Source organism: Motacilla alba, chromosome 3 (assembly GCF_015832195.1).
Source record: "Motacilla alba alba isolate MOTALB_02 chromosome 3, Motacilla_alba_V1.0_pri, whole genome shotgun sequence".
Classification (NCBI taxonomy): Eukaryota; Metazoa; Chordata; class Aves; order Passeriformes; family Motacillidae; genus Motacilla; species Motacilla alba.
The window spans coordinates 15888278-15916276 of NC_052018.1; the positions used below are offsets into that span (position 1 = coordinate 15888278).

Here is a 27999-nt window from a genome sequence, read left to right on the forward strand (position 1 = left end):
TGTCTAAATTACAAATAATGATTTAGGATGAGTTTTAAAACTGCATCTTGCTTTCATTTAAAGCAGTGTCACAGCTCTTGTTCTCTGAACAGGGCTGGGATGCCTTTGAAAGTATGAACCATCTTGCCAGAGTGTATCCACAGATGTCTGTCAAGGTGAGAAAGGCATGTGTGAAACTACCCAGGAAATCATAAAGTTAAGTGGTTTATATTCATCATCTTGCTGTGGAACACTAAAAACCTCTGGATAGTTCCTGAATTGCCAAGGACATCTGGTGAATCTGAAATATCCAGTTGTAAGACAGAAGTAAGCTTTAAATATGGAAAGGTGTTATCTGTTTCTCTTAAGACCACTATTAGGACAAAAGTGTACCAGTCAGATGGCAGAAGTATCTTCATTATTCATACATAAACATGTGCCACCTTTCCTAAAAACTGGAAAGGAAGAGATGGAAGACTGGCAGCACCATCTCCTGGCAGATAAAAGAAATAGGGACCACTTTGTGTCAGAAGGTAGGGCCCAAGTAATTTCTTCGTGGATTTTAAAAAGGCTGAAGCAGGAAGTAACTTCACAAGAACATATTCCCTCCCTAAGAAGATTACCTTTTATATGCTTCAGGGAAGAAAAGTATTATGTGTTATTATAATTATAGAGAACATATGCTCACAATAATGAAGAACAAATTCAGATTGCTTCTGCCTTTAAAAAGCTCTCTCATGTTAGTCTCTGCTTTCCTTTGTGATGCAGTAATAGCAGATTTCAAAACTAGCACAGCAGGAAAGTCAGTCCAGTTGCAGCATATTTGTGTAGTCCTGGAAGACCACAGGAGACCATAGAAGTTCCTCGAAGTCAGAAAATATTGGAATATGTATATTTCAAGAGTTGTAGCCAAATTTCTGTCTTTCTGAGTAAGTAGGGGAAATGTTGGGAAATCATTGGATCACTAATGTTGAAATGTTGGAAACTCCTGGGTCACTTACGTGGAGCGCTATTTTACATATTTTGAAAGCGACAATAGGCCAAACTGAGCTAAGTAAGGGTGAGGCCTTCAAAGTAATGAAACGCTGCATGGGAAATAAAAACAACTACGGAGATAAAAGAGGAGACTAAGTCAGATGACTTGGTGAAAGACAGACATGGAAGAGTGGAGGAAAAAGAGGTAAGGAAAAGAGGAATTACAGAAACTTCAGAACTTTTATGCCACAGGACTCCAGACCTCATTTATCAGCAGGAGAGAGAAGACACCTCAGCAATCAGGCTGAAGTATACCAGTCTTCTGCCTGTTAACTCTTGCAGACCTGTTCTTGCAGTTAGGTCCCCTGTTCCATGGTATGAAACAAACACAAACCCCTCCTTGTGCAACATAAACATGGATGACTTTTTGGTGTTGGGTTTTTTTTTCCATGTTTTGGAGGTTATTTCACTTTGAGAAACTCCCAGGTGCTTTTAAAGCTTTGTTTTGTTTGTTTTTTTTTTTTCTTTTTCTTTCTGCAGATGAACATGAAAGTGGAAGAGATTTATGAATACATTCATTCCATCCTTCTCACAAAGCATGAACACTTCTTATAAGTCACTGCACTTCCCAGGTCTTTGCTCAACATAGATTCAAAAGCCACACGTAATACGGGTTTCAATAATTCCCATGGGAAAATATGCAGCTTTATTAAGCCTACATCTCCCACATGGGTGGGGGAGGAGCTCTGCTTATCTCTTTAGCTCAGAACCAAGATCAGGACTTTTTCCTCAGGGGATCATTTACTCTTCAGACATTCACAAAACAAAGGCAATCCACCATCTTCCTCCAGGGTATGCCACAGAATCCATTTTCCTTTCCAAATAAACTACTAAACTGTACATTCTATGAATCACTCTGGGTAGTGGGTTTACCTCTTTTACTGAACAGTTGTTCTTAAAGGGACCCTTCTTGTGAATAGGGTCAGTTACCCAGCTAGCTGTCACTCCACATCTCCAGCTTTTATTATTAACACAGGGAAACACATTCACTGCTTACATATATAAACTTTTTTTTTATTCAATGTGCTGTACTTGTGCTATTCTATCAGAAATCAAGGTAACCCCCGTGGCAGGGAGAAATGATAAGGAGGACTCAACAGGGACCCGCAGACTCTTCTAAAACTTCACTCAGACCCTCTTGTGTCATCTGGAATAGCACTGGACACCTCCACTGAACAGAGACCTCAGTGCCTGGCAGGAAAACAAAAGATTATCATGAAGACAGACAGATGTAAATCTATGCACATGGGGACAAAACAGTCCTACATCACACGTGGAACAATGCTCTCTGAACTGACCACTACATGTCAGGAGTGAGAGCTGGGAAGTTTAAGGTTATTTGTAGGACAATGCCAGCTCATTAGAGATCAACAGCACATTGAATGCTAGAAATAATCAGAAACAATACTGAAAACAAGGCAGGAAATATTATTATGCCATTTTATAAATCTACTAGATGCCTCTGTCATGAACACCATATGGAGTTCCAGTCCCACCATCACAAACAGAAATAACAGAAATGGTGAAGTTCATAGAATAGCAGCAAACACTTCCTCAGAAAGGAGATTTCACTGGGATTTGTCAGTCTGCAAGAGGAGCCTGACCAGACTGCAAGGGGATTTCATGGAGGCTCTGAAGTGGTGACTGGCATAGAGAAGGCAAACTTGATGTACTGTCCTTTCTCAAGTTGGGTCATCACATGGTGTCACAAAATGTCAAGCTGAAAGCAAGGAAAGTTGCTGTTCATACATACAGTGACACTGTGGAACTCCCTGCCACAGGATGATATGGATGCTACAAGTTTACAAGCAGTAGGTCACAGAAATCACAGAAATCATAGAAATCACAGAAAGGATAAAGTTGGAAGGGACCACAGTGGAGCATCTGGTCCAACCTCCCTGCTTAAGCAGAGCCATTTCAGAGCACATGGCACAGGATTGTATCCTGGTGGTTCTAGAATATCTCCAGTGAGGGAGACTTGACAGCTTCCCTGGACAATCTCTTCCAGTGCTGAGTCACTCACACAGTAAAGAAATTCCTCCTCATGCACAGCTGGCACTTCCTGAGCATCAAATCAACTGAACAAATGTGTGGAGGAGATACAGGGAGGGCGGCTAAGCAAGACACTACCTCTGATTTCAGGAGTCACTAGAAGCAAATTGTTGGAAGTTCAAAGCAGAAGTTTCACCTCACTGGAAGTTTCACCAGAAGTTTCACTTCTTGCAATCCTCTCATCTTTGGAGACAAGAACTGGGAGACATACTCTTGTTTCAAGTGATGTATCTGCCTTTATGGTGCTATGAAAAATTGAAAAATGAGTAATTTTATTGATGCTTTTTAAATCTTTCAGGTTAACTAATGAGCAGCACAGCTAAGCAGGGTGGGCAATGGGGACACTTTTTCTCCATTTTTGCTGAGTACATCACTTGCAATCATCTTTGCTGGAGGCATCTGCAAAAAGGTTCAGAGATCACCTAGTTCAGGAGAACATTAACCAGAGCACTACAGCACAGCTGCAACACAAGTACATTTTCTGTGCTTTTATCTCAATAAGGTGTGCTCTTTGGGAACAATAAAGTCATGGACCCATCACTTAATATTTGTACCAAGTGCCACAATCTTCAGTTGTGCTAAGGAAACTACACAAAGCCTTGTAAAGTCACTGAGTACAGTCACTCACATGGGCTGGGGAGAAGCAGCAAACAGCTGTGAGTGGCATCACAGAGCGGGTAAGGTCTGAGGGCACCAGGGTCCTGCCCAGGCAGGTACACAGCCCATGCTGTCCCCAGAGAGGGGCTGCAGAACCCAGAGCCTTCTCCCTTCCCAGGGGTTTGTTCCTGCCCTGGGAAGGCCCTGAGGGGGCTGTGGTGAGGCTATCCCAAGAAGGCAAGTGCTCTCAGCAGGAAGAGAGCTACTGCCAGCAGGTAGAAGGGGGTGATCCTGCCCCTCTACTCAGCCCTGGTGAGGCACACCTGGAGCGCTGTGTCCAGTTCCAGGTTCCCCAGTGCAAGAGAGGCAGGGAGCTCCCGGACAGGGTCCAGCAGAGGCTACAAAGATGATGAAGAGACTGGAGCATCTCTCTTACGAGGAAAAGCTGAGAGAGTTGGGCCTGTTCAGCCACAAGAAATGACTGAGAGAGGACGTCATCAATGTATTTCAGTGTCTCAAAGGAGGTGTCAAGAGAATGGAGCCAGACTCCTCTGGGTGGTGCCAAGCAATAGCACAAGATGCAACAGGCAGAAATGGGTGCTCAGGAAGTTCGACCTGAACACGAGGAAGAACTTTATTGTGCGTGCGACCAAACACGGGAACAGATTGTCCAGAGGCTGTGTTGTCTCCCTCCCTGAGTATATTCAAGAACCGTCTGGATGAAATCCTGTGCCATGGGGTCTAGGACAACTCTGCAGGAGCAGCGAGGCTGGACCAGACGCCCCAGCGCGGTCCCCCACACGCGGCCCCACGCCGTGCCTCCATGAGGGCAGCAGCCGCAGCCGCCTCCCGCCCTCACAGCCGAGCGGCCGCCTCCCCTCCGCACCGCCCCCGCCCAAGATGGCGCCCCCTTCCGCCCCACAATGCCCCGCGCGCAGCTGCCGCGCTTCCGGGTGCGGGCCCTGGAGGGCGGCGGGCCCGGCACGGCGGGCGGAGGGTGAAGCTGCTCCGAGCGGATGCGAACGAGCGGGCGCGCAGTGCCGGAGGAGGCCGCGCCCGGACCATGAGGCTTCGACTGTGGCTGGTCCCGGCCCTGGTGCTGCTATGGGGGCCGGGCGGGCTGGAGGCGCTGGGGCATCCGCAGCGCCCGCAGCGCTACGGTGAGGACGGGGCGCGACCACGGCAACCCCGGAGGGGAGGGGAGAGAGGGAAGGAGGAGGAGGGAGAGACCACTGGGAGCGGGAGGGGGGAGGCGGGCACGGCCCCCCCGCCTGTGGCAGGGCTTGGCGATGGGCGATGTGTGGGGCGGGGCAGGGCAGAGCAGGGCAGAGCAGACCTTGTGCCCAAGGCATCGCTGATGGGCTGCCTTTGGGGTTGCTGCTCTCTGCGGGGAGGCGGGGAGACACCATTGTCTTCACGCTCGCGGTCTGCTGAAAAGTTTTCCTCACGGGAGTTTGCGTCCTGTTGAGGCGGGCTAATCCCAGAATAGGTCGGGTAGGACGGGACGGCAGTGGGTCATCTGGTCCGGTGTCCGTGCTCCTGCAGGGTCACCCTGGATCACATTCCACAGGATTGCATCCAGGCGGTTCTGGAATATCTCCAGTGAGGGAGGCTGCACAGCCTCACTGGGCAAAACCATATAAATGGCATCCCTTCATAGTTCTGTTTGGAGAGTCACCAGAGAGCCTGAAGCCATTGGAGCTGGAAGGGACCGCTAGAAAAGCTTGACACGGAGGAGAGCCGCTGCTTTATTTAGCTTCTGTAAACAGTTTTGCATCTAAGCTTCTGCTTTGCCATGAACAAGTTGTAGACTTTCGTTTGATAAGCAGAAGCTTATCACTGAAATGGCAGACGGGCTCTTGCATGAGGCAGTGGCTGTGTCTTGCCCTTAAGACCCGTGCCTTACATACTCCTTGGATCCTTGTCTTTGCTCCATTTTCCTCTTCTCCATATGATAGTTTCTGAGCAGCAAAATTTTTGTTTCCTTTAAAAGCTCTGTGTGGCCCCCACATGAAAACCCCTGTTTTGAAAATCAAAGGTACAAAAAATGGTTTTGTGATAAGTTCTGTTGCTTTCCTTGAGCCCATTGCTATGCAGGGCGGGATTCACATGGGGTGATGCTGACATTAAATCAACAACTGAACTGTCTATAGACAGTCTTGGAACACTGTTGCAGTGGTTAGTCAGCTGTACCTTCATCCAGAGATAGCTCTCCTGTCTCCAGTCAGTGAGGCCAGCAGGGACTGCTCCAAGACTCCTTTCCTTTCTTGGCTTAGATCTCTCAGCACATTTCCTGACAGGTGTCTGCACCTCTGCCCTCCTGTCCTGCACCTGAGGTGGATTTGTGGTTCTGTGCACACCTCAGCAGTTTGTGGCTGTAAGAACCTGGGAAGGATGGGGCTCAATGGAGGATGCTCCGGGAAGTGTAATAGAAATGAAACAAACACAGCCTGTCCTTTCAACTTCAGGGAGGTCCTGAGCAGTGGTTGCATCTTGGGCTGTCAAATCTTCATGCCTTCTAAAGGACCTGTCTGCTAGGAGTTTGTGCAGTCTTTATCTGATGGCTTTTATCTTCTTGGCCCACGTACCACTGTGCCTGGACTATGAGCCCTTCAATTTTATGAAATACTGCATGGAGGAAAACCTCATTTCTTCTGTTTCTAAATGTTGGAAGAATTATTCATTTTCTTCACACCTTTAGTGACTTACATACCTATGCAATTAGTCTCATTTGTACTACTGTTTGCTGTTTAAGTGATAAAATATTAGTCTATATAATAATTCTTAGTATGAGGAAAGAATCATGGCTTTATTGGTTACTTTTGTCTGGATATTTTGTGTTGGATATTTATTTATTTAAGATGTATGATCAGGGCTGCAGGACACCATTTGTAATACAAAGGCAGCATAAATTTATAATTAGGAATGATTTTTATTCTGTTTCCTTTCTGAGTAGTTTTTGGTCTTTAATAGTCACTCCAAGCTCTCTTTTCTTTGTGTTTTGTTTGTTTGTTTGTTTGTGGGGGAGGTTTGTTTGTTTTCTTTTTTGTTTGTTTTTGGGGGGCTTGTTTGGTTTTTTGGGGTTTTTTTGTTTTGCTTTGAGTGGTAATAATTGTACTGATATACTTTGTTGTGTAAATACCGTGAGGAATACTTTTCCTCACATGTTATTTCACACATTCACACTTTGAACTTAATCACATTTAGTTTTGTTGTCTAGTAAACTAAATTTGCAAAAGTCTTTTGTGAAAGAACTTGAAAATTCCATTAGCTGTTACTTCTGTCCACACACTACTGCCAGATAGGTATATATGTATAGGAGGCACGACTTCCCCAGTGTCTTATTTAACCTCAGGTCTAATAACTTACACATCCTTGTTAGTGTTACCTGTTTGCCAGGTGGGGATACTGAATGTATTTGTTGATTAGGCCCTTAGATGGTACCTGGAGTGGAAATTGGTCTGTTCAGACCCCCTGCGCTACACCGGTGGCTCTTTAGTCCCATACTGCAGTTAGGAGTTGACCAGTTCTATTTTTGCAGTGCTTTGTAACTCTTGGGGTAATGCATTCATATCCTGTTGATTTATTGGTCATTTTCTTGACTTGTTATAAAGCCTCTTTTCCTGAGTCTTTAACACGGGTCTTTACATATATCCTGTCATGACAAAAAGTTCCTATTGGGGAACTTTTTAATCTCCTCTGCAGTGAATACTAAGGTCAGTTATTGGTACTGGCCTTTAGCATCCATTCTTGGGGCTGTATTTGCAACTTACTTGTTTTACAAGCCTTTTTCGTTATTTATCTGTGTGGTTTCTTCTCATAAAATAAAAAAAATATTTCAAGTATTAGCTTTCTGCCTTTTACAAGCTGTTTTTAAAAATACCTTTGCCTATTTTATTGTGGTTTTATGTTCATCTTTTGTTGGAGTTCTGTTGTCTTCATCTTACAGCTTTGTTTTCTAAATATAATCTTTTCCTTCTAATAATTTCAAGATTATTATTTTGAAAGCTTTGTTTTTCCACAGCTTAATTTTTGGGAACTGATACCAGATTTCTGATGAGCACAATCTGCAAGGAAGTTTCATGAATTAACATTTTGTGATTTCTATTGAGAACTTCTTGCTTAATACTCTGAGTTCCGTTTTTCAAGGAGGAAAAGAAATTATACAGTGAAAAAAAAAATTGACAAAGAATAGAATAAGTGATAAAACTATGGGGGTAATTTTCCAGCTTTTTTTCGGCTGAAGTAATCTTAGGGTGTGGTGCTCCAGGAGTCTAAACTGATCTAAAATGGGACTGCCACAACCTGACCTCAGCTTTCCAATCCCTTCCCCATTCCTGTGAGCGCATTCATGGAATGTGAGCTGTCTGGAAGTGAATCTCTTTTTTTTTGGTTGTTTTTTTCCTTGCTTTAAAAAAAAAAAAAATTAGTGGTTTGGGGTTCTTTGCTTGATTTTGGTTTATTTTCTGTAAAGGGTATAGTTTCTCTCTGTGAACTCCATTATTGTGGAGCAGCTCACAGTGTGACTGTCCAAGCACCTGCCCCATTGTTTTTGAGGAGTGGAAGTGGTTGTGTTCCAGGTGAGGGATGAAGGCAGAATGGTATCCACCTCAATTTGTCTTTAGGTGTACTCTTTTTAGTAATGTTGACCTCTGGGATCAATTTCTAGAGAAGTGGGACTCCGCTGCTCGATACAGTGACTGATACTGTAGTTTAGCTCCAGAAAAATCAATGGCAACTCTTTCATGATTTTTCTCTTTGTTGTCATTTATGACTGAAGACAACCTTTTATACCTATAAAATATTTATGCTGTTTTTCTTGGGGTTCAGACATATCTGAATGGTAACAGACCTTGATGTACTTGAAAAGAGTAACAGTGCAGATGTCCAGCTTGGGTGCTGAATAGGTGAATAGGTCACTGACTATATCTAAAGAACTGCCTGAATCTGTATTACAGTGCAGTGGTACAAGTTGTGTGCTGCCACTATGCAGCATTTATGCAGGATTACTCCCAGCAGAGTCTGGGTGTAAAATGTGTCTTACTCAACTGTTGCGCCTTTTGAGTGAGAGCTTTGTCACAAGCTAGGCAGGGAGCTAAAATAAGATAGTTCTTCCTTGGCTGGGCAGATGATACTCTTTAAATCACTCACTGGGGATCTTTTTCTACCTGCCAAATTGCACTAATAAAATCTGAGGCAGGTACCCTGATTTTCAGCAGTTTTTTCTCCACATTGCAGAAATACCATGCAGAACTCGGACCAACTGCATGAGCTGGAGAAATGACCTGGTACAAATGGTTCAGTGCAAACCTACCTGATGCACGTCAGAAGACTCGGATCTAGATTTGTTGAGTGAAAAATCCGCAAATGCTAGTGGTGTTGAAGAATAAACCAGGGAAGCTAAGTGATACAGAGGGCAGCATAAATTGATTTGCAGTCAGTTTTGAATTCTTCACACTTGGTGTGACAAAATGCAGGAAGTTCAAAGGCCAGGAATGTAACTTGCTGACAGAGATTTTAGGGATTGGAAATTTAGCTCAGTGTCAAGAATGTGCAGTGAGATAATTAGTGACGAAAATCTTAATGCAAGGTTAAATTTTATCCTGCTGGACTGAAGCTTCTGTTGGAGACCAAGGCAAGACCTAGGTGAGGGTCAAATGATTCATTTCTCTACCATAATCTGCCTTTTTGTTACAGTTTCTTACCCCATTTGGATATCCTTTGAATTAAGATTACTGTTGTAGCTGGAGCTGGTTTTGCAGTTTGTGCCCAAAAGCTGAAGACTGAGTGTGTTTCTCACCATGCATCACATGGTGGAGAATTCAAGGACACACAATCCCACAGCATGTGGTCCCTGCCCAGGATGTGGTGGGATTATTTTGAAATCATTGCAGGAATTGATGCAGTGTCTGTCTCTGTATAAACAGCAAATGCTTGGTGTAGACATAGCCCTATTGAATGCAAATTACCAGTATTATTTTTGTGTTGTGGATTAGCAATCTTTTCCATGAAGTTACTTAATATCAAGGTTTTCAAGTGCTTTTCTCAGTTTTGTTTTCATTTGTTTATATGAATAGGTCAATGTTTCCATTTCCAACTGAAAAAAGTGATTAAAGTGTAGTTTCTGCAAAAAGTACTCAAGGTCAACAAAAAGAAGAATGTCAGTGCTACATTAAATTCTAATTAATATGAATTACCTTTAAGTGTTGCAAGAATTTTGATAATGGGAGCCTAATCCAGTACTCGGCGTGGGTTTGGTTTTCAGTAGTGCCAATTTGTTCTGACCTTTAAGCAGACAAAAAGTAAAATTCCTGTTTGCTTTTAAGATTTGGGATGGTTTAATTTTCTCCCCAGTAAAAACTGGCAACTTCACTGCTGCTGTACATTGCTGATAGCAGCAGTGACTCATCTCAGTTTCATGCTTCTGGCACTCTGGAATTTTTGTGTGCATGTCCAGAAGCCCCAGCATGGATTTCTGTTCTGTGGCTGGAAGGGCCAAGTGAGGAAGTCCTGCCAGCGATACTCCAAAATTCTGGCACTCTGACTTTACGTTCAGATGTAATTTTGCATTTAGTAGTTGGCAGAGATTTGTCTTTGCAATAGAAGTTTATATTAGTTTCCATTATGAACAGGTTGATCCCCCACCCCAGCGTTTTTATAAACTGTAGGAGTCTGAGTTTGCCTGTTTGCCAGACTGATGAGGGCATGTGCTTTGCTGTGTACCCAAGAGCTAGGTTTCTTTAACAAAGAGCAGCATATCCTGCTGTCCTTTTCTGTGATCTTCATGTGCAGCACATGAACTTGCCTGTTTTGGGGATGTCCAGCAACCCTCTCAATGGTTCTAATGGTCTTCCTGATGTCTTTCATTTTTGTAGATACATGTGATAGTACTGCCCATCTTTGTCACTTGTGGTCTGCATCTCTTGACAATATCCATCCCTGTCTTTCTGTGCCGCCCTAATGTGCATTATTTGTACTTTTTTCCCTCCTTGATATTTGCATTTTTAACCTTTGTAGGCACACAGACTGGGAAGTGGGAAGGCAAGGGAGCTCTGTTATGAAGGGAGGCACCTATAGCTGCCACCCAGTAGATGCTGATCCATAATTACTGAGGTGTTGAATAAGAACATGATATCCCTTGGTTTCCTTTCTCACATTTTCAGGTTTTCACTGACATAGTAAAATTGTGCTCCTCAGTACCTGTGAGGTGCCTCAAATTTTGGAAGTTCGTGTGTGAATGAGTCCATAGTTGTATCCACAAGGAAAAGAAATGCAGTCAGAAGTGAAGGGGTTGGTCTCACAAGTGCAGTCTAGATAGTAATTAGTGTCTGCCTAGAATCAGCTCCACTTGAACTTATTTTGTGACAGAGCAGGATTTTGTGATGTGGTATCTTTGTACAGTAGTGAGGCTTGTAGTTTTTTGATAGCCAGACAAATGTTCTGTTTCCAGAGAACACTGCATCCCATGACTGGGCAGTTCCTCTCTGCAGAATGTATGAAAGCATGTGGTTTGGGGGTGGATTGTGCTGGTGTTTTTTGTGCATCAAGTCGTATGATGCTGTTCTATTGTAAGATGGGATGGCTTTGTTGCCCTCATTTCACTTTAATTATGAGGATGTTAATTCAGTAGACTTCCTTATTTTTTTATAATGTCAATATTTGGCAGGCTGTTGCTTTTTTTTTCCCTTTGGAAAGCGGTCTGTTGTCATTAATGTGGCAAACTGGTATTAAATCAAGTAGATCCAACATTGTTAAGTTTTGTTCCTCACTGGTCCTTATTTAAGATGTGATTAGCGAGGGAGATAATTTGCAAGGAAGTGTGTGAGGTAATGTGTAGGAGCCATTGTGGGTATTCAGCTGTATTCAAAACCACCAGAAACAGCAGCTTAATTATCTATACAGCTTCTGCTAAACAGAATTTGCACCCTTAAGGAAATATTCCCACTGCCTGGAAACAGATGTTTATTTTATTGTGGCGAAAAACTTTGGAGTAGTATAAAGGTGCTGCTACATGAACAAGTTTTTCCTGATATGAGCTAAATGGTATTTAGTAAGCTGTTAGCTTTTCCATGATACCCATCACTGGCATGTCTGAATGTGTGATAAGGAGGGAGTAGTTGCTCACTGTAACTACAGGAGAAGTGCACTGTGGAGTAGCTGGTGGACAGTAAAGCAGCAGCATCCCTGCCCTCCCAGCATGAGGGCTGATTAACCCTACCCGGAGGCTTTGTTTGCTGCTGAGTGAGTGAGTGAGTGCAGGCACCTTGTTTTCTCACATGGTTTGACTAGTTATGTGCAGCTGGGATCGAGTTAAAAACATGCTTTCTAAAACATTCAGCAGTGCTGATGTGGCTGACCATTCTTTCTAACAGGTTTGTCCAGAAATGTGCTCAGAGTGTAAACTTTTATCTTGTTATGGTTTATTAGAATGCTGACATGTATTTGGTTCTTGCTTTGAACTGGTTTCTCATACAAGTTCTTGTGTTTACATGTTCTTGATAAGCAAAACAGCAACCACTCTTCAGTGGAAACAAGTAAGCACGATTTATGTAAACTGTTGAAAGCATGGGCTGTTTTGTGGGGGATAAGTGTTTCAATTCACTTTGTATTTTGTCTCTGGCAATGTCTCTGTACCAGATGTGCTGGAGAAAGATGTAACAGCACGTGCAAGGAGTTGTTACAGAACAGCTTTCCCACGATGAACCTTCTCAATGTGTCCTCTTCGTCAGCAGTCTCCTAAAAGCAGCATAAGCTGTTCAGAGAGGGTGTCCACAAACATTTGTGCAGGACTGCATCACCTCCTGCCTGGCACAGACCGTTTGTGTGCTCAGTTGGAATAGGAATATATTTGCCTTCTCCGTTAGCACTCCCTGGAATGGTGCTGCAGCCAAAGGATCCGGCTGTGTTGCAGCCAGTGAGTGGCTGTTACTGCAAACACAGAGGCAGCTGTTTTATGTAGGGTGATGGACACCTGTGTTAGCTCTTGTGCTTCAAGCTGGAAAGACTCCAGTCTGTGTTTCCTAGTCTTAATTCTGAGACTCTGAATTATATTTCCAATTACTGTGTTTGGTTACTTCAATTAATATATTTTATTGTACAAGAAGAGCATACAAAACAAAATAATAACAATAAAGAATATGGAGCCCTTCTATTCAGTCACTCCTCAGCTGAATAAGAAAAATTGTTACTAGTCAGCTGCTCATAAGCTTTTGATAGGTGTTTGGTACCCATGGGAAATCAGCTTGAGTTCAGAACCCAGATGTAGTCAATGAGTACCGCATGAAATACAGCCTGGAGCCCCTTCTTCAGTCTTGGAGATGACACTGATTTAACAGCCCCACTGCAAAATCCTTCCTGAACGTGTTTACAGTGCCTGTTTTAGGACTGATCTCTGTAGGCTTGTCATCCCATTCCAGTGCCTTTGACAGAAAAATTAGTTCTGCTTTTATTCCCTTGGGATGATTGGAGAAATAACTGCAATTATTCCTGCAAGCCCCACTGATTATCTAGCGGTCTTTTTTAAATCCCAAAAGTAACTTTTTTTTTTTTAAATTTTGGATCTTGAGTTTTAGGTAGGAACATTTTCTGTCATGGGATAATTTTGAAGAGAGTTCTAAAAATATTCATTATATCTTCTGGGTTAAAACTTCACGCTTCTAGATAAGCGTAACCTTTCCATAAATGACACAGTGCAAAAGAATGCTTATGAAATGGCTGACTTGCCATATGTACTTGTTGGGTTCCGGACAATAGATGGGGCATGAGATCATGGGAATTTACTGTTGTACTTATGAAAGCCAAGCTGGTTGGAGAAGGCTGACATTGGTATTTGAATTGCTAGCTGAACACTGAAAGAGAAACTTCTTCTTTTGAAGTACATGGAGTGGCCTCCAACTCAGGGAGTTAAGCTGTTCTCCTGTGCATTCTTGAGCTCTTTGGTGCTAGAGCAGAGTTTATTAAAAGATACTTTCCTGTGTTGAGTCTGGAAGTCTAGTGCCAGGAGGCTTTTAGGCCAGAAACAAAGTGAAAAAAAAAGAGGCAAGAGTTGGCGAGTTCAAAGCTGGGGGTAGAGGTTGTTCACTGCTGTGGATTTCTTTTTGAGAGCTTTGGGATATTGTCTTTGTCACTGATGTCCCTTCCCTGTCTGTCTTACTAACCCAATTTCTGTGTGTTCTTTGGAGTTTTCTCTCCGGGAAAGAAGGTACCATGAGATGAAGGCTGGTGACAATAAACAAATACTTGCCATATCAGGATGCAATTAAGATGTTCCCTAAAATGACAGGAATGCAGAAATCTAGGAGGGTGTGGAAGGGAATGAACTGCAAAAAATTGGTTTGGGAAACCTAAGCTCAGATCTGTTGAAGCCCATGGGAAATGACTCTTGGCCTATAATGAAGATAATGGGGAAGGAATACCAGAAAGATTTTTAAACTTGACCAAAAAAGTCAAGTATATGCTTTCTATTGCTCCCATCCATAGACTGTTGTACAGTTCTGTGTTTTCTTCAGAATAATGACACTTCATCTTTATTTTCAATAAGCCATGAATAATGGATTCATTTTCACAATACGAACATTTTACAGGCAAATTTTGGTTTGTAGTGTATTACCAATATATTTGTTCCACATCTGTCTGATACCGTAATTAGTAAACAGATTATGTCTGGGAGCAGTGTGTCTTAAGCCTCTACTTATGTTGTAAGTAAAATTAAAAGCAAACAAATTTAGGAAGGGTAAGAGGAAATACGAACAAGTGCACTCTTGTTTCAGGGCTGCAGGAACTGGGAGTGCCGTGTGTTTCATTTGTTACTTCAGTAGAATCATCTTACTCATCTTCATGAACTTCTTAGGTCTTGTTCTTACTACCTTTCCTGTGTCTCTGTGAGGCATTTCCAGAAGGGTGTTTGTGTATAGTAAGGTGGAGTAGGACTTGCCTACCAAATAAAAAACCTGATTTTTTTAGCAGACTTCTCTTGCCATGAAACTGAGACATTTTGTCTGGCCATAGTGGCAACTGCGTCTTGCTTTTTGGCATGGCTTTCTCTTGGTTCTGGTCTGTACTTGAAAGGCAGAGGTGGAAAAGGACAGTAATGTTTTGTAGCTGGGTTTGTGCCTCTCGGGCAGACCTTGTGCTTGGCAAGTCCCCGAACAGCACAGCTGTGGTACCACACCTCTTATGTCCCATGCACTTGGTCTGTATCATAAACCAGTGTTGGATATCCTGTATATCAACATTCACTTTAATTGAGGGGTCAGCTCTAGCCTGAGTGTAGTGACAGAATCTCGAGTTTGAATAAAAGAATTCAGAACTAAGCAGTTTAATGAGGTTTTTTTCCCAGAATTGATTTCCTTCCCTATTCCTACCCCTTCATAGGTGGTTCTGGATGAGGGCAGATGCCAGATAAAAGGCAATTAATTAGAACAGACTTTTTACAAAAAAAGAGTTGTTTGGGGGGGGAAGTTAGGCATTTACTCACTGCGTGGCTCTCGTGCACCAGCTCTGCAGCATATAGCAACCTAAAATGAAGGCTCTGCTTGACATGCAGCAGTGGGGCACATGTAGGGAAAACCCCCACGACAGAAAACACGGTGATAGAAACTTGTCTTTGCATATAACCCGAAACACATGGTAATCATGTGCAGGTGCTCTCGACCTGAGAGTTGTAAACAGAAATCAGGAAATTGCAACTGCACTGCCCTTCCTGTGTTGCTCAAGGCCCAGGGAGGGAGAAGCCTGGGAACCGCTGCTCAGTGGCTTCTGCTGCCCAAGAAAGCAGCCGTGTCACCCGTGCCTCACTCTGTGAGTGTTTCTGGTGCAGGGCCAGGAGGGCTGTGAGGGTCATCTTTGCTTCCGTGCCTTGCTCACTTCAGTACACAAGCTCACCTGTGGCCATACACTGCTGGTTAATTATGGTACTGAATGTCAGGTTTAAAAAACTCCTGTTATTTCAAGAGGTGTGAGCATCTAGATTTCAAGATGGCAATCTTGGTTTGTTGCACAATAGCCAGTAAAACAGCTTGTTAGGGGTGCTGATTACCTTAAAGGCCAATAAAACACATGAGGTAGCTTTGCTGAGTGGGGTAAGCTAGTGACCAGGGACTCTGAAGGAATGCCATCTTCCTTAACAGAAAACCTCTTTGGTAGCTATCACGTCTGGTTTAGAAGCATAGCTGGAAATGGAGGGGGAGGAAACAGGGAATTTTTTAAAAAAAGAATGTCTGGGTGAGCACTTCTGTCTCTTGTAAAACACACCTGAATCCTCATTTAGTGCAGTGAATAGTGAACACCTCTGGCTGAGAAGGAAAGCAGCAGTGTGGGAATAAGAACATTTCATTAAGGCTGTAAATAGCAACTGAATCTGTCAGTGCTAGTGGAAGCCAGGGTGGTTGTTGGGTGTCTCTCTGAGTGGTGGGTGCTCCAGAGAGGCAAGAGTGTGGATGGGTGCTTTGATGAAGGAATGCCTTACAAAGTAGCAGGAGGTTTTATCAGCAAGAGCCAAGCACTGTTTGCAGCTGTTGTGCACTTATTAATGGTGGAAACATCTGCAGAATATTGACCTGAATTTGTAATTTGTGTACTGCTCCCATAGGAATTCAAGCACTTGCTCTCCTTTCTGTGAACAAGTTTTCGTGTTCTGAGTAGGAAAAGGAGTTTTGCATGATGGTAAGGTATAGGGAAATCAGGGTATCTCGCATGAGTTGCCTTGTTAGTTAGTTCTGATTGATTGTGCTATCCAGATACCTGTTTTCTGGTTACTGTTGGGCAGAAAGGCCCAATACAGTCCAGTCTGCAATTAACTTGGTTTAAGTCTCCTAGGTTAAACTATTTTCCTCCTCAGACTCATGTGGGGACCAGCAGGTGAGGAGAGTAATTCACCCCAAAGAAACAGGGACATTCTCCCAGTTCAGTTTCTGGGGGGCAGCCAGGGAGGGCATTAGTTCTGCATTGCTGTGGCAGTAAAAATGATGAGTTGGTTGCTCAGAAGTTTTAGAAAAAGTGAAGCAAACTCTGTCTCTCTGATTGTCTCGTCTCATTCTATGATTTCTACTTGGGTACACAAAATAGGCTGTTACAGAAATGTACAGTAGTTATCCTAAAATTAGAGTAAACTGTGGTCTTGCTGTTGAAATGGGAGTCTCTGGTTTGCTCTTTTTTATGTGTGCATTTGGAAAGAAAGTATTTTGAAACTAAAACTTTTGTTGTTGGTCTTTCAGACACAGTTGAGTCCATGCTTTCAGACTACGACATCCTCTCTCTGTCTAGCATCCAGCAGCACTCACTGAAGAAGAGGGACCTCCAGCCTGAGACACACGTAGAGAGGCTCTTAAGTTTTTCAGCCCTGCAAAGGTAATTAAATCATCAGCGATGAAATAGCATCATATTTTCCTTCAGTTTCTGATGAGTAATGTGCAGTTTCAAACCCAGAAATTGCTGTCTTGTTTTCTGTCCTGACTGGTCAATTCTTCTCAGTTAGTGATCTGCCTGGTTATATGACTTCAGAGAGGCTCAGAGGAAAGGGGAAAGTAATTTCTGTTTTATTTCTATGATGGCTGAAGTGGCAATAATTTAGGACTTCTTTTGTTTTATTTTTAGATTTAATTTAATGTAGATTACTCCCACTGATAAGGTTGAATCTCACTTATACCTCATCTGGCAATGTTGTCAGTACTTCTTGACTGTCCTCTGGTTCTTGAAAATCTCAGCCTTAAGTCTGGGAAGTGTGTGTGGTGTACTGCCCAAGAGATTTACTGTATTTATTTTGATGGAGGTTTAATCCTTTTCCTACTGAGTATAAATGTCCCATTAAATAAAATACTTATTTTCATCTTTTGTTTTGTTTGGTTTGGTTTTAGTTTTTGTTATAAGATGGGAAATAAAAGCTCAGGTGAAAGGGGGAGGAGAAGTAGAAGGGAGCAGGCATGAAGATTGCAGGGATTTTATTCTGAGAGTCAGAAAAATGCCTTGCAGGTGTTTAGTGCTGAAATTGTGAATCTGAAATGGGGAGCAGGGTCAGAGTAACACTTTGTATTAACAAATGTAGATTGATTTTTGCTTGTCTGACATCTTTCGTCCTCTGTGTACTCATGTGCCTGCTCCTGTGTCATCTTCAACTGTCATGCAAGTTATGCATAATTTTTGAATCTCAGAATGTTTGAAAGGGCATTTTTTTGAGTTTGGAGGGGCAGTTATGAAAGATTAATGGGATCAGATGTCTGACTGTCCCGTTTTGCACTGCCTCATGCATGCTGGCTTTAGGGTGAGGTTGCCAATGATGATTACAGAATAATTGCAGAGGAGCATGCCAAAAATCTTTTACCCAAAGCCCACATAAACCAAGAGCCCGTGAGGCTTCTTCTAGAAGAGGGAAACTTTTGGGGATAGTTTTCAGTTTTTGTGACAATATATTGGAAAATGCAGGGAGTTCAGATTTCTGTTTATGATCTTCTGCCTTTATTATGTCAGACAGTAAGAACTTCAAGATAATTTAATTTCAAATAGATTCATAAATTTCTTGGTCTGATTTTTTTTATTTTATTAATAGTTACCAGTAACTGGTTTTGCTTAACTGCAAATGGAGAAGGCACATCATGGGCAAACTCTGACTGTTTTGGATTTGGGGGGTTATTTTTTTAACTTTTCTTAATTAAACATCTTTGACTCTAAAATACTTACAGTTATCAATTACACAGTATGTGTTTTTGTAGCCTGCTTATCAAAATTAATGCTTTTTAACTTCTTTTGGACTTTCAGTAAAATGGAGATTGAATGTATCTGTTGTGTGTATACTTTGCTTAAAAATAAATGTAAGTAAATTCTTTTACAGGCACTTTAGATTATACTTAACTGCAACTGCTGAACACTTTTCAGAAAAATTTCAAGCATTAGTTGTGGATGGTGAAGGCAAGGAAAAGGAGTATCGTGTCCAATGGCGAGACTTTTTCACCGGCCATGTCGTTGGTTAGTATGAAGTAGCCTATGGGTCAATGCTGAGAAACCACAGCTTTGCTCGAGTCTCTTGGGCAGAGTAGATGGTGTATTTCCCTCATTTTCATCAGATGGGGTTAGGATGAAGAAATAAACGTAATTCTTATCCTCTTGGGTTTTCTGGTTTTGTTTTTGTGGTGTGTTTGGGGATTTTTTTTAGGTTTAGTGGGTGGTGGGGTGTATTGCATCAAGTTCCTAAGACAGGACTCTTGTGTTGAGTTTGGCAGGACACAAAGGTATAATTTACTTAAGCAGCAGCTTGCAAATTATTATTTTTTTAAAATGCTGATGGTAGCTTTAATTCCTGCTGGAATGTAGGACTTGAATGTTCCTTGCCCAGAACACAAAGCCAAGGTAGAGGTGATGCAGTAATGCCCAGACTGTTCAATTAAAAGACTTAAGTTCTATGTAGATTACTTTTCTGTAAAGAAAGATGCCATGCTCCACTTTCATGCAGTACTGATGCTTCTGCTAAGTTGTTTTGATTTCTTTGTTGCCTTTGTGATGTGGTGAGACTTTTCCACTGGAATGCAGGCTGACGCCGTGAAATTGCTGTCTGATAGTAGTTAGATGCATGCTGCTTTTGTTGGCAGAAATATTGTGTCCCCCATTACTAATCCCCAGAGCCATCTCAACACTTTCTGCAAAATTTTCTGATGAGTCTGAGTCTCGTTGACTGTGACTATTGGGAAGTTAAGACTTGGGAGAAGTGCTGATTAGTTTCATTTTTTTCTTTAAATTGAACAGTACAGAGACTGAGGAAGGTAATTTGTCATGAAGTTTAGAAACATTTAGAAACCCCCAACAAACAGTGTCTGTCCAGGAGCACATGCAAACAGCTGAATTAATTTAATGCTTCCATGCTTATGTTAAAGGAGAGCATAATTCCAAGGTTGTGGCACATATTGGGGATGAAGATTTTACGGTGCGAATCAATACGGATGGAGAAGAATACAATATCGAGGTATGCTTTGCTGTGGAAAGCTGTATCCAGACAATCACCTTCTTTTCCTCTGGGTGTTCCTCTTCCTTGGTAGTTATGTTGACGCTTCTGTAGCTCAAACAAGATTTGGTGGTAGTATTTGTTTTGTGGTGAGGAGGGAGAGAAATAAGAAACCAATTTGGCTTGCAAGTGTTGACTTTCATTAGTGAGTGACATTCTCTGACAGTTGCATGTTTTACGTACATCAGGGTGAAGGTATATTTTAAACAGGAAGGCGTTTCAGAAACAGAAATGGATAATATCAGAAATTAGTGAGGATCATGGCCTCTAACAAACTGTGGCAGTCTAAACAGAGTCAACATCTGTGAAGCTTTTTAAAACCGGCTTTGTTACATCTTGGAAGTTTTCCCATTCTTAGAACTTCATTAAAAATCTGATATTTTATCTGAAAATTGGTTATTTTTCCCTACTCCCTTGTTTTTCACCATTTTACTTGCTTGTGTTATTTTGAGCTCTTGGTTAAAAAAATGTTCAACAAGTATATGATTGGAGACTGTCATAATGAGATGTTCAGTGCAGTATATTCCCAGACACAAGCAGTATTTGAATGACTGAATAACAGTAATTATGGCTGAGTGTTATATGGATATTGTAATTGTCTCCAAACCCAAAGATATGCAGAATTATGGGTAAACCTGAGAAATCTAGTCATATTAAAGTATAAAAATGTGATCAAAATGCCCAAATCACTGTACTTGTGTTTTACATTGACAACATACAGTATCTGTTTCTTGTGATGTAAAGCATTTTTGTCTTTGTGCTCCAGAGCAGTTGTGGGTGTGCCTTGTCTCTCCATGCAGCCAGCCCCCTGTTCCTGGCTGGCTGTGTCTGTGCAGGTGGGGGCAGGCAGTGGTGTGCAGCCTCTGGCTTGCCCTGCTGCCTTGCTGGTGGTGTCCCCAGGTCAGCTTTGGCCACTGACAGCCCTGGGTGAGATGATTCCCATGTGCAGTCTCAGAGGGAGCAGGCCTGAGTCTGTTCCCCAAAGGTAGCATGGACAAAGCTGCTCTGCCATTTCCTGCTTTTGTTTTCAAGGTCGTTGTGTATGGTTGGGAAAGGCTGTGGGACTTTGAGTAAACTGCTGTTGCCCCCACACCTTGCCTTAGTGTGTGAAACCTTCAGTTTTGTGCTGCAGACATGCGGCTGCTGACATGGCACAACCTTCACATTCTGGGACCTTTTTGCTGTGAAGCGAAAGCACAGTGTGCTAAATGATGTTTGGCTGAAGTTGGAAGAGCCCTGCCCAAGGGTCAGAGGAGACCCAGAGCCAGGTGCACTATGTTGTAGATGCAGGCAGTCTGTGCTGCTTGGCTCTGGCCAAAGAACTGACCCTGTCTGTGTCGTATTTGGTGGTGTTGCTTTAGCTTTAACATTCACATAAGAATAGGACTTGTCAGTAAAGTAAAAAGATTATTTGTATGCATCTGCTATGGGAATTGGTGTCTTTCCTTGAGATTTCATGGTCTTCTTTGGTTTTGGAGAAACTTAAATGCTTGTGAGTGACTTAGGTAGCTGTTGAACATCGAAGAGTCCACATTCTGCTGTGTGCTTAAAGGCTCTCAGTTACCTGCCTCTTCCTGTGCTTCTGGTCAGTGCATTGGTTAGTAGTTAAAGATATCCTTCTGGCTTCATGCTGTTACAGAGGGGAGCAGAGGAACCTGAGAAGCCTCTTCAGCTTGCTCAGATTCTGAGGAGAAGAAAAATTCTCTCCTATAGCCTTATCAGGTAGCTTCCACTACTTTGTTAAGATGCTCTCAGACTTTTGGATTCCATGTAGCATAACAGAGTTGACTTCTGTTGGCTTTCTTGGGGATGTCATTTTATCAGTAGATTTGTTGCTATGGGTGAAGTGCATTTGTGCATTTGTGTGTGTACACAGAAAGCTGTGGAGATACAATGGGGCATACATGAAGTTTTTTACTTATCTAGACTTTGGGTTCATTGTGTTCCTAACTTCTCCTTGTGCTGTCAGCCACTGTGGAGATTTGTAGATGATGTGGAAGATGAAAGACTGCTGGTCTACAGATCTGAAGATATCAAAGATTTCTCAAGGTTGCAGTCCCCCAAAGTATGTGGTTATTTAAAGCTGAGTGAAGATGAACTGTTGCCAAAAGGACTGGAAGACAGGAAGCAAAATGAAGGTGAGTGTCCATACCTTGGGAGAGCAGCATCTTTGAAACAAATTAGCTCTATCAATTCACTGTGGGCATGGAGGGGGGAAGCAGCACTCCTCACGCCTCTTTAAACAACTTTGTACTTCTTTGTGCAACTTTGTGCACTGTGCAGCAGGGCCTGTTTGGCCTCTATGGTCACTCAAGGAATCCATCTTGAGCTATGATGGGGTTTTGAGAGTTTTTGGTCTCACTTTCCTCTGTTCTTTGCTGTGTCAGCAAAAGTTGGGGTAATGACTAGGAACAGGAGGAGGGGAGGTGTTAAGGCTGTGGTGATGACCTTAAAAGCTCTATAGGTAAATCTGATGAATAACTCAGTTTCACTGCCATGCATTGTTTTCCTTACAGTAAGTTTGAGGACTGTTAGGAAGACAAAATACAAGAATGGCTATTAAAAAAAAAAAAGCCCCAAGCTAAAACTAAACATCCCCATTCTCCTCCCAGGAGCCCACCCACACTCAAATTCCGGTCTTGAATAAGGACAGTAGACTCAGCAGTGGTAGTAGTATTGAGTGATTTTTTATAAATATTTACTGTAGGAAGCACCCATCGGAAGAAAAGAGCCATTCCAGAGAACTCCAAAAACACGTGCAAGATGTTGGTAGTGGCAGACCATCGTTTCTTCAAGTACATGGGCCGTGGAGAAGAGAGCACCACTATAAACTACTTGGTAAGTAACACCATACAGCTTATACTGCTTTTGTACACATGGCTTTTACCTGGGAAAGTGCTAAATCATGCTTTAAAAATATTCTACAATGAAGCTAAGGTAGTTCAGTAGTCTTCAAATTTCACTTAAAAGCAAATTCCTTCCTGTAACATACCTCTGTTAGCTATGCTGTTTTCTGCCCAGGAACTCCTTTTTTTCCTCAGTCAGAGCTCTAGAGTCTCCTGGGTTTTGAAATCCACTGTAAATGATCTGAGCATCTTTAAAGTTCTAGCATGTTTAATGAGAAGTTAAAGCAACTCACATAGATCTTCTTTTCCAGATTCTTTCAGGATTGTCTGTCCAGAACCATAAATTAGAAGCAGGCCCAGTAAACAACTTGTTTGGTTGTACGCTGGTGGTGTGGATTAACCCCAGCAGGCAGCTCAGCCTCAGGCAGCCACTGGCTCTCTCCTCCCAGGTGGAATGGGGAGAGAATCAGAAGGGTAAAGGTGAGATAACTTGTAGGTTGAGACAGAAACAGTTTAATAGCAAAAGTTGTTCACAGCAGCAAGGCAAAACAAGGGAATTAATTCACTGCTTCTCATCAGCAGGCAGGTGTTCAGGCATCCTCAGGGAAGCAGGGCTCCATCATGTGTACCAATTACTGAGTGACCCAGCTGAAACACTGGGGTTGTCTGTCTGATAGGTTTTTGTGAACTAGAACAAGGCCCTTCTCCCTTTCAGCAGAAGGGAAGAGTATGGGGGTTTGGGGACTGGAGACAAAACAAATGAAAACAGGTTTGGAGGACTGTTGTTTGTCTAAAGTCTCTTTTCGAGCTTTACTCTTTGAAATGCTAATCACTCTCTTCCACTTTTTGCTGGCTTGTTGACCTTTCTGTCCCCAGAAATGCTTTCACATTCTCCAGGTGAGGGGGCCTCATTTGGTGTGTTTGCAGAAGTGCTCTTATCTCAGCATCTGACATGTGCTGAGGCTGACCCCTGTTGTGCTTCCTGGGTAGATGGGTGCTGTTAACAACACAGTGACGGGAAAACTAAAGCATAAACTATTACTGAGTGGTTCTGAATGTCACTTCTCCTTCTCAGCAAGTTTAGTGGTTTATATTTAGTAGAAAGTGTTTTTTTAAGAGAACAGCTTGAAAAGGGAGGTATTGATTGTGAGCACTGACAAGAGACTTTCTGGAACCTTGTGCTTGAACCATAATGAGGAAAATAATAGGTTTTTGGCTGGGTGAGGGAAGAAAGCCTGGGGGGTCAGTTAAACTAGTTAAGCACCATGCTGAAACAAAGCAGTAAAAACAGCTCCCTCCTCCACCCTTTCCCTCAAAGAAATCTGGAAAATTAGTGTTTGAACAAAGTGTTTCCCATAATGTCTTGTTCTTAATATTATTGCTATTCCACTACTCAAGCAAAAGTGATAAATGGAAAAGTTTGTACTACTTTTTTATGATGGAAAATTTTCAAGTATATTGGATAATACTGATCCAAAACCAACAGTTCTTGGATCCAGGGAGTTTGTCTTGTTACCTTACACGAGGTTCAATTTTAATTCAAGTGACTGTTTCTGGGTAAGTATGTAGCAGTTTCTCTGAATGTCTTTTGCTCCATGAAAGCTCACTTGGGTAACTTGTTTTCTCTTGCACACAGATTGAGTTGATAGACAGAGTAGATGACATCTACCGAAACACTTCCTGGGACGATGGAACCTTCAATGGGTACGGCATACAGATAGAGCAGGTATTCACTGCACTCTGCAGAGGGCTGCCAAGTTAAAGGAACATGGTTTGAACAGCAGTGTTTCTGATTATTTTGTCTGAGTTAGAGCTAAAATAGGAAAATCCTACATTATTAACTCCAGCCGGGAGCACTCTGAAGTTGCATCTTGCCAGTATTAATGATCTGACACAATGCCCATTTTAAGTTCCTTGCAGTCTTTGAGATGGGAATTTTCAGGAAGAATTTTTCCACATTTATTCCTGATTCAAAAGTACATTTTTCACCTGAATATGAACAAATTTTGTTTCATTTAGACATACTCATGCTTTTATTTTATATATCCATTGCTAGTTCTTGGCTTACAAAGCCTGAGTGGGCCTCAAATCCAGGTGAAAACAATCTTGCCTGAAGAGTTTTAATGACTCCCTTAGACATCGTGCTAGTGTAGAGGCTTGTATATGGACACAGGGAATGTTGTAACTTCAGTTTCTACAATGGTGTCTTGAAGTGCACAGAAATCTGGAGAACAGCATTAAAAACAGGAGGGCTCCATCAGCTCCGCATACTGCAAGAGCTGTGATGGGGGACATGGAGACTCACAGTACAAGCCAGCTGCCCCTTTTGCTGAGAAAAGATCTGCAGGCATAGAGAAGGAGCATTACTTGGGCAGGGAAGGGGTAGAGAACATGGTGAGCTAATTCTGGGTTACTGGGAAAGTGGCAGTCCTTTAACATGCATTTTGGTGAACTAGAGCTCTGAAATTATTTGGGGTTATTCATATTGGCGTATTTGTCTGGGGTTTTTCTAGAAGTAAAAAGCATCTCAAAGCAGAATTTTACTGTGAAAACTTCTGATATTATCCTGTAAAAGGGTTACAATGAAGTTATGATTTAGTTGGTGTATTTAACTAGCAGAGACTGGAAAGTTAATATTAGAATCATGCTGAGTCTGAATTTTTCTCCTTACAGATCTATTGGGATATTTAAAATTACATTGAAACCTTTTCTGTAGCTATAAAAATGACAAAAAAATCCTGTTCATTATTGTTGCCCTTTTTGACATGTAGATTATCATCCACAATGAGCCAAATCCTGTAAAACCTGGAGAAAAACATTATAATATGGCAAGAAGTTACCCAGATGATAAGAAAGATGCCTGGGATGTGAAAATGCTGCTAGAGGTAGGTTGTACCCCTTGAAAAATCGTGCCCAGAAAATTGCTCATTCGTATGGCTGCTCTGTAGTAATGGGTGAAAGTCCTGTGCTCCCTCTGCATGATGTGTAGATGTCACACAAAGTCAAACAGCTGCTGTGCCCTGTAGCCCTTGGTAAAGGGCTCCCTTGCATAATTACAGAGCAGACATCAATTAGTCTTGTTAATGTGGTCTGAGTCAGGCAGTCCTGATATGTCTGGCCCTGAGACAGGCTGCCTTGTGACCTTCATCGAGTTATTGTGCTTGGCTTTCTCCCCCCTGTGAAAAGGGAAAATGAATAGACAAGTTATGTAAATGAATGTGTACAGTGTACTTGGGCATTAGTTTAATTTCTTGCAGCTCTGCAGGACTGCTAAACAGCTGCTGTTTCTGACTTAACCAGATCTAGGAGGTACTTGTCTGGCACATTAAATAAATATTATTATCTACAGACTTTTAACAAGCACTGTAAGCTAACAGGGATTTGACTATTTTTATTTTTTTTTAAAGCAATTTAGCTTTGATATTGCAGAGAAAGCAGCTCATGTGTGCCTTGCTCATCTCTTCACGTACCAAGATTTTGACATGGGAACGCTTGGACTGGCTTACGTTGGCTCTCCCAGACCTAACAGCCATGGTGGCATTTGTCCTAAAGGCAAGGCTTCTTTTTTTTCTCTCCCAGTTGTGGGTTGGAAGCTAGGTTTTGTTATTCATGTTCAATTCTTTTCTCCAGCTTTCATGGAGTATGTTGTGTTATTTGCACACACTCTAGGGGCTGGATTTTTACACAGAAGGGATGGCTGGATTTTTTGGCTGGAGCTGGAAAAAGCGGGAAGGATAAAAGTCACTAAACAAAGTTGCTAAGCTATCTGGTGTGAACAGGCTGTATAGAAAAAGCCCTGTTCTAAGGGCTGCTTTGTGCGGGCACATCCTGCAGCGGTTCTGGAATGGCAGATGCTGTTGTCTTGGAAATTTCTGCTGTTTTTGCCTTTACTGCAATACATGAGCTGTTGGAGCTGTGCTTGAAAGATTCCCAGCTCCAAAAACTGGCAGAGTCTCACTAGTGAGCCTGTGAGAACAATAAAGCTGTAAAGCTGTTCATTTCCCCAGACAAATATCCCTCTCTTCCCAAAAGTACCCTGAAACTCAAAAAAAATGTTTCTCAATTTTAATTTGTTTATTTCTCACTCTTTCAGCTTATTACAGTCAAATTGTAAAGAAGGATATCTATCTGAACAGTGGCTTGACCAGCACCAAGAACTATGGGAAGACCATCCTCACAAAGGTAGAAGAGTATCCTCCTTATATGTGTGTGCTGGTGATATGTGCCATGGGATTGTGACAAGCTCCTGTGCCCTCTCTGAAAAGAGCTGCTGGCTTTCCATTTGAGTGAGATCTCTGAGGACAAGGATATAGATCATAAAACAAAAACCATCTTTTTTGTTGTAGCTGACAAGGGGAGACAGGACTGAATGGAACTGAAAATTGAACTCACTGTTAAACAGGAACAGAAACAGCTAGTGCCTCATAGGAGTTGTAGTTTCCTAGACATAAACAGGCTTTTGATGTCTAAAGATGAATTTAAATGTGTTTTGTTTTAACAAAAAATCCCCAAACAAACAACAAAACTCTTAACAAAACAAACCCTCAAACAGAACAAGCAGGCAAAGGAGGAGGTTTAGTTTGAGCCTTTTAATGAAATTCCTCCGCCTGATTTTTGTGTGTCCTGAGTAACTAGAGCAGAGAATAGTATAGTAGACAGAGATTATTCGTGCTAATACTAAGCTTAATGTAAGTTGATGCTTCCTGGATTTTTTCCATACTTTATGAGATAGTAAGTGCACAAAGGCCTAAATATGAGCGTTGTCTCACTTGCAAAGACACCAGAGCAGTGCCTATGTCTGCCTCTGTTAATTGAAGCTGGGCATATTTTGCCTTTGCTGACTTCTGCTGGCTTCTCAGCTGTGCTTTTCTGTAGCATGATTGTAATAATAGGAATTTATAATTGATGTGTGGGCTAAAACTTGGCACAGAAACTGTCAAGAAGATAGGGAAAAAAGACAGTAAAGCTTTGTGTTAGAGGCATGTTGACAGAGAGCTCTAGCAATAGCTGTTGCCATGCTATTTGCATTTGTTCAATCTCCAGACTGGAGTTCTGCCTTGGATTACAAAGGAGGTTTAGTTCACTGTCTTCCCAGTGGCAGGCTTAGGGCTTGGGATGATGGTTCACGTTGATTTCACAGAGAAAGTGCTGCATGGTTTCCACTTTGGTTTAAAAAAAAGAAAATGAAAACAACTTCCTTAAAACTCTTCTCCAAATGAAACACAGTGAAGCCCAGGAGGGATGCCCAGGCAGCTCTCCTGTCTCTGGCTCCCACATCGGCTGTGCTTTGACACAGGCCGGGGCAGCTCATGGCAGCGCTTGGTCCTTCCCATGCCCGCACAGCAGCTGCAGTGACAGTTCCTCTCTGGAACTGCCCAGTCTCCTTGTGGTTGTCTTTACATCTGTGTGAGTTGAATTTGTGATTGTCACCTTGTGAGCGTGACACCATCTGCTGGGGAAGGCGCCGTGGGAGGTGCGCAGCGAGCAGAGCTGGTTTGGGAT

The 27999-nt window shown here is 42.4% G+C and overlaps 1 protein-coding gene across 1 annotated transcript in view; it reads left to right on the top strand.

Moving 5' to 3' along the window:
- Positions 1-4471: 4471 nt before the first annotated feature.
- ADAM17 (ADAM metallopeptidase domain 17) overlaps positions 4472-27999 on the top strand; it is a 34943-nt gene continuing 11415 nt past the window's right edge. Inside the window, 10 exon segments of the mRNA XM_038131980.1 lie at positions 4472-4823; positions 16878-17010; positions 18488-18621; positions 19524-19612; positions 21621-21789; positions 22359-22489; positions 24134-24223; positions 25269-25382; positions 25905-26049; positions 26591-26679. Of these exon segments, the coding sequence (XP_037987908.1) occupies positions 4487-4823; positions 16878-17010; positions 18488-18621; positions 19524-19612; positions 21621-21789; positions 22359-22489; positions 24134-24223; positions 25269-25382; positions 25905-26049; positions 26591-26679 (1431 nt within the window). The 5' untranslated portion in view covers positions 4472-4486.